This window comes from Balaenoptera musculus, chromosome 9, assembly GCF_009873245.2.
Source record: "Balaenoptera musculus isolate JJ_BM4_2016_0621 chromosome 9, mBalMus1.pri.v3, whole genome shotgun sequence".
Classification (NCBI taxonomy): domain Eukaryota; kingdom Metazoa; phylum Chordata; class Mammalia; order Artiodactyla; family Balaenopteridae; genus Balaenoptera; species Balaenoptera musculus.
In genome coordinates this window covers 6,291,511-6,297,510 of record NC_045793.1, presented here as the reverse complement: position 1 = coordinate 6,297,510, position 6,000 = coordinate 6,291,511, and the positions used below count along the sequence as shown (strand labels likewise).

General features: G+C 63.0%; 2 protein-coding genes across 7 annotated transcripts in view; both read right to left on the bottom strand.

Moving 5' to 3' along the window:
- The window catches only part of FASTK (Fas activated serine/threonine kinase), a 4,342-nt gene extending 1,188 nt beyond the window's left edge, over nt 1-3,154 (bottom strand). Inside the window, exons 1-5 of one of the 3 annotated variants that reach the window (XM_036864225.1) lie at nt 2,950-3,154; nt 1,726-2,148; nt 1,054-1,233; nt 795-934; nt 90-303 (exon numbers count right to left, since the gene is read on the bottom strand). In XM_036864225.1, coding sequence (XP_036720120.1) covers nt 90-303; nt 795-934; nt 1,054-1,233; nt 1,726-2,148; nt 2,950-3,031 — 1,039 coding nt within the window. In that variant the 5' untranslated portion in view covers nt 3,032-3,154. Of the gene's footprint in view, nt 1-89; nt 304-794; nt 935-1,053; nt 1,234-1,725; nt 2,149-2,693; nt 2,921-2,949 lie in introns of those variants that run through there. The other 2 variants (XM_036864226.1, XM_036864227.1) reach the window with 2 other exon arrangements.
- A 239-nt stretch (nt 3,155-3,393) lies between these two features.
- Nucleotides 3,394-5,936, bottom strand: TMUB1 (transmembrane and ubiquitin like domain containing 1). 4 transcript variants are annotated; one of them, XM_036864233.1, is made up of 4 exons: nt 5,822-5,933; nt 5,270-5,382; nt 4,498-4,916; nt 3,394-4,198 (listed from the first exon to the last, which is right to left on the bottom strand). In XM_036864233.1, the coding sequence occupies exons 3-4, from the start codon at nt 4,884-4,886 to the stop codon at nt 3,859-3,861; spliced, it is 729 nt and encodes a 242-aa protein (XP_036720128.1). In that variant the 5' UTR covers nt 4,887-4,916; nt 5,270-5,382; nt 5,822-5,933; the 3' UTR covers nt 3,394-3,858. The 4 variants fall into 4 exon arrangements, with proteins under 4 accessions (XP_036720128.1, XP_036720129.1, XP_036720126.1 ...); XM_036864234.1 differs by having other exon boundaries at nt 5,270-5,358; XM_036864231.1 differs by lacking the exon at nt 5,270-5,382 and having other exon boundaries at nt 5,822-5,936.
- Nucleotides 5,937-6,000: the final 64 nt, after the last annotated feature.

Sequence of the window (6,000 nt, the reverse complement as noted above, 5' to 3'; positions counted from 1 at the left end):
AGGACAAGGCTGACGGGGTTGCAGACCCCCACCCTGCTTCCCCTGCCCACTGGCTCCCCGGGACCCAGCCAGCCCTCCAGTCTGCGCACCACTGATGTGGCTGATGAAACCTGGGGAAAAAACAAAGTGCAGGGCTCGGAAGGGCAGGCACCGCAGCTGGCACAGTGACATCAAGATGTTGACAGTTGCCAGGGGGGCCACCCCTGCTTCCCGAGCCAGGATCCTCTCAAGGCAGGGCATAAACTGCTGTTCCAGAGGCAGGTAGTTCAGTCGCCCAAAGGGCAGGACCAGCTTCTGTACCACCTGTGGGGCAAGAGCAGCCCATCACCCAGCGTGAAATGGCTCTCCAGTACTCTTTCCAAGCTGGACCTCAGGGAGGCTTGGCCTGCAAGCTTACAGCATCACCATAAAGGCAAAACAGTCCCTCTACATACACACCAGCAGCGCAACTGCGTAAGCACTGCTTGAGCTCCACGTGATTAGTCTTCAAACAAGCAGAGGAGACGTGGCTGTGGGTTCCGTCCCTGAAGACTTAGCAGAGTGGGATCAACCAAGCTAAGACAGGGGCTAAGGGTGGAGAAGTGCAGACAACCAGGCATACACGCTGGGGAGCCGGACAAGCCAGTGAGGGTGTGAGCAAAGGGGGAACCCCACGGGAAAGAGCAGAGAGCCTAACTGGGTTGTCTGCTGCAGACAGAAGCAGCCAGTCAAGCTGGATGGGGGTTAGGCCCGCCAGGGTGTCTGAGGATGGGACGAGTAGGAGAGGAGCGTGGGAAGGTGGGAGGTAATCCCACCTTGCTGTTGAGCTGGGCTTCCTGCGCCACCAGGAAGTGGGCAATGGCTTCCAGAAGCTGGGGCTCCCGCAACCGGTGGCGGGCCAAGTGCTGGGCCAGGAGCACCATCACGTGGGGCGTCAGATCCTCCGGCCTGGCCTCTGCGAAGAACAGCCCGTCACGCCGGACCCTCAGGCCAGCCCTCAACTAGACTCCACCAGACACCACCTGCCTCCGCCTCAGCTCCCCTCCCCCCGCGAACCTTAACCCCCTCCAGCACCTGCCAGGCTGCGGATCAGGTGCTGCTGTGGATGCCGCTGGACACGGGGGCAGCTCAGAGCAGCTTCCAACCTTAGCCCGCCACGAAGGACAGGCTGCAGAGGGCGAGGCGGCTTCGGAGGGAGGCGGAACCTTTGCTCCTGCTCCAGGGCACACACCAGGGGCCCATCTGATGGGAAGCCTGAGAAGGAGAGGGTCAGAGGAGGCAGTCCTAGCAACAGGGAGTTGCTCTGCTCTGCTCTGCTCCAGTCCTGGAGTTTAGTTAATGAATTTCCAATCCTTCTCATCTGTTTTCTGGGCTGGAAGGTTTGCTACAGAGCACGTGGAAACACTAGGGAAATGTGAGATACCACGTGAACTAAGGTATCAGAACAGTCTGTGGGGAAGGCCTTATACAAAGGCGGCAAGTGAGTTCTCATCTCTTGCCAGTGGTAACAAATTGCAGGGGCTTCCTAGAGCGCTGTATTAGAAGGGACCTGGGGTGGCACCCTAGCTAAGCTGCAACACCTGCTGCTTGACTCGTGATGTCTGCCATGGATGCAGCAGCAAGTGTGGCGGCGTATGTGCCGTTCCTGGCAAGCCCGAGAGGTGGGTTCTGTCAGCGATCTCGGGTCCTCTGCTGTTTCTCTATTCTTCCGTTAACGCCCACCCACCCCCCAGACACCGTCCTCACCAAGTAAGACTGCAAGGTGCAGACACACGTGGATGGTGTGAATGTCAAAGGAGGGGCAGTTTCGGATGATGAGCTGACTCAAGTCCTGCAGTGTGGCCTGCTCCACAGGAGGGGGTCGTGGCTGAGACCCCAAGAGCTGGCCCAGGCGACGGAGTGCCACAGGGTAGTGGTGGGCGCGCACCTTGGTGGGGTTCTGGCCCAGCCAGCGCAGCAGCTCCCCAGGGCTCCTCGCCTGTTCCAGAAGCCGCTGCAACCCCTGCACAGGGCCTGCATGGGGGGCTCCTCCAGGAGGCCGGTCTCCCCATTTGCTGGGCCCCAGACAGTAGGGCTGTACTGGTGAGAGCAGCAGCAGGCCAGACAGCCGAGCACTGGAGGCCTGGGCAGAGAGCAGGACTCGAAGCATGGAGTTGGGTGATGGAGACCCTGAGGGGTGGCCCAGAAAAGGGGGTGAGGTATTCTCCAATGGTGAGAAAGACCAGCTATCTACTCCTCACCTCGCTCCCCATCCGGTGGAGCCTGGGGTCAGAGCAACCCTGACTCGTGTTCACCCTTCTTTGTGACTGACTGCTCTGCTCCTCTTCCCAACCCGCCCCTCTCTGCCTTCTTCCATCCTTTGAAACAGCAATCGTAATCCTTCAGTGTGCTCAGCGTAGGGATATTTACAAAGCAATTCCACATGCATTATCGCCTCTCGTCCTCCTTACAGGCCTATGAGGAGGGAGGCAGGGCTGGCATTACCTCGATTTCACAGGTGGAGAAACCAAGGCCCCGAGAGGCGAGGGGGTTACGTTAAGCCCGAGGTCACGAATCTGGTTAGTGGTCGCGCCCAGCCTGGAGCCCAGCTCGCCGCGACGATACGCCCTCCCGACCACCTCCCCCTCCCGCAGGAGGCGGCGGCGGCACGGAGGGTGGAGCGCGGGCTCCGCAGCCGGACGGTCCTGGCTTCCATGCTGGGTGCTCCCACTTACCAGCTGCGTGACCTTGGACAAGTGGCTTCGTCTCTCTGCCCAAGCCTCCTCGCCCGTGAAACGAGAACGCAGGGCCCACCTTGGAGGGCGCCCGTGGAGCCCGAGGGCGCAGCTTTGCCAGGGCGCGGAGTCGGCGGTGTCAGGGCCCCCCCCCCAACGCCCACCCGGCCCGGGGATGCCAGGAGACCGTGGGCACGGTCGCCAACACCAACTCCCGCCGCCCTCCCGCGGCCCGCCCCGCAGGCACCACCCCTACATGGCTCCCCAGGCCCCGCGCAGATCGCTCCCTCAGTCGGTCTCGGGGCCCGGGGGCCGAGCTCCCCCCGCGGCCTCCTCATCGGGGGGCCACCGAGTCCGCCATCTTCCCAGCAGCCCCCGGATCGCCGCCCAGACGCCAACCGCGGCACAGTCCTCGGCCAGCAAAGACGTGGCTCCCGTCAGTCCCCGCGCGCCAGGTCGCCGCGCGCCCCGCCCCCTGCTTCCGGGAAGCTGCGCGCGCGGCGATGGGGCGGGGGCGGGGCCGGGGCGGGGCCAAAGGGCTAGCGGCTGAGGCTGGGATGAAAAGGTGTTGGGGAGTCAGCGGCCGGGCTGGGCAGGTTGGGCAGAGCGAAGTGCCCGGTCGGCGCCCTTCATGCCTTCTCTCCCAGTGGGCAAGAGCTCCCCGGCCCCCGGGCCCGCACACGCAGACACACACCAAGGGTGAAAACTTCACAGTTATTTAATCTGCACATGTTCCAGAGAACCCCCTCCACCCCTCCCAGCTCCCCTTCTCCAGCCCCTCACAGTCTTTGAGTCCCTAAACCAGCCCAAGGAGCTGTCAGGGACTAGAGGTGGCTGGATTCTCAGGCAGAACACTAAGAAGGGCCCAGGGGCGTGGCCCGGCTCTGCCCAGGGCCAAGGCAGCGACAGCAGCTGTCTGACCCGGAGGAGCCGACTGTTAGTGGGTGCTGAGAGCCAGCTGCCCCGGGGGGCGGCCCAGAGCCGTGGAGGTCACAAGGAGGGGCCTCCGCTGGCCCCTGGAGTGCTCTGCGGCGCAGGGCTGGGCTCCAGGGTAGTGGGAAGAGGCAGGTCGGAGAGGCAGGCCTGGGCAGACAGCAGCTCCCACCGTGTCGTGGGGAGCAAGGTCCGGAGGGGCCAGCAACACTGCCAAGAGCCCGTGGAGGCACTACGGGCGGTACATGGCAAAGGCCAGGAGGCTGAGGAGCAGGGTGAAGCCGGCCAGCCCCAGAGTGGCGGTCAGGGGAAAGAAGGGCCGGTACTGGATCTGGCAGTACCAGAGCAGCAGCAGCAGCAGCAGCAGCAGGCCGCCTACTGCCAGCCCGGAGGGGCCTGGCTCTGACCCCGGCGGGCACGGTGGCTGGGAGGGACCCACCCGAGTGGACACGTGGCAGTGGAGAACACAGTTGGGAGGGAGGTGAAGGCTGCCCAGGGTCTGGGTGTCGTCTCCTAACAGTTGCCCTTGGTAGATGAGTCGCACGTGCTGTTCCCGGCCAGGAAATTGGGTCCTGAGGAGAGAGGGACCTGGGTAATAGAGCAGGTCTCAGAGGCAATCCTGGCCCCTTGCCCGGAATAACTCTCCCACCCTCACCTCTGTCCTCCACCTACCACCCAAGTCAGGGCCTCCAAGGTGGCCCCTCCTGCTTCAGGGGAACAATACGGTGTGTGATTTGGGGGCCTCAGTTCCCTCATCTATAAACGGAGGGATAAGTCTCAGATATTGATATCCTCAGTGGCCCTTCTAGGTCTGTGATCATTCCCACCCCACTCTTTAGCACTTTATTCCCGTCCTCTCTTCCCGGCTTACCTTTTCAGGGAGCCAATGGTGTCATGGGGCCAGGCCCTGGCCACCTGCTCTGAATCGTTGAGGAATTTCAGCCGAAGTACTAGGGGCTCCTGGGGGGAGTCTGGAGGTGGCGGTGTTGCTGGGAGCCCCACGCCAGGTTCTGGCTGTGCAGCCTGACCTCTGTGTCTCAGGCTGGGGGTCTCAGCTCCTGGGGCCTCCCCCCTGATGCTGTCGGTGACCGCCATGGCTTCGCTGGGCTGTGTCGGTGTTGGGGTCCCTGATGGCTGGGGCAGTGGATCAGCACCCTCGGCAGTATGTGTCGAGACCCAGGCGAGAGCCAGCACCAGAAGGCAGGCAAGCACCGCGAAAAGGATGGTCACCTCATCACCCACCCCTTCGATCAGGGCCATGGCACCTGCCTTGCCCGCTGCACTACCGAGCTGGAGAGGCACAAAGAACCCATGAGGGGCTGGCTCACCCGCCAAGAACCCTCTGAACTTCGGGGGGGCTCCTGACTCCACCCCACCACAACTCTCCCACAGTCCTCATACCTCTGCCCGCATACCCGAGCCCCACCGTGGGACACGGACCGCTCTGACACCCAGTTACCCCAAACTTGCCCCACGTACCCCTTCCCATCACCAAATCCCAAGTCCTAATTTTTTGTAACCTGAGATCAGGTCTTCAACCAGCTGCCCAATTCACCCAAACCCTATTCCGAGGTCAGGGCCTTGACCTTCTAAGCAACTCTCCCCTAAATTCAACCTCCACCAAACTTCACCCCAAAGCTTACCTATTCTTTCAGTCTAGGTCATCCCAAAGTTCATCTACTCCTTCGTCTACTTCACCCAAAGCTTATCTACTCTTTCGTCGCTAAAGTTTCTCCAAGGGGGAAGAAAAAGGTCTCTCCACACACACATACACACACACCGCCCGGTTACCATTTACCCAAACCCCGACCCGCGGCACGGGACCGCTTCCCAAGGCTTCCCCACGCCAAACGTCAAACTGCGCCCTTTAGCAAACTGGAACCTCCGAGAGTTGCCACCCCCGACCCAACTCGGCCCCTCCTGGTGCCCTCAAACCCCACCCCGAGGCGGCCCGACCCCGCGCCTCCTCTGGAAGCCTCTCCAAACTCAGCCTGCTGCAGGACCCCAGATCTCGGCCGGGAATCCGAGACTTCGCCCTCCCCACCCTGATCCTCTATCACCCCTCCCATCTTCCCGCCCCCCACACCCACCCCCGAGTGGCGGGAGGGCGAGGGCGAGGGCGATCCCGGGGCGGGGCGAGCGGGGGCCAGCTGAGGTGGTGGCGGGGTGGGTACGGTCAAGGCGCAGGGACTCACCGCCTGGCTCCATAGCGGACCCTTGGATACTTCCGGGCGGGAGGTGGCGAGGTCGCAGACACCTGAAGGCACTCCCGCCTTCCCCGCTGCCACTGCCGCTACCGCTGCGCCGCCGCCGCAGCCCGGAGCATTGTGGGTCTTGTAGTCCGGCGCGGTGAGCAGTCCCCGCCCTCCGCCCT

Bases quoted from the DNA above. Each gene is read 5' to 3' on its own strand.
- TMUB1 (XM_036864231.1), bottom strand. From the start codon at position 4,886: ATGGCCCTGATCGAAGGGGTGGGTGATGAGGTGACCATCCTTTTCGCG. The intron at 4,199-4,497 runs GTAAGCCGGGAA...CTCTCTCCTCAG, and splicing joins ACCATTGGCTCCCTGAAAAG to GACCCAATTTCCTGGCCGGG.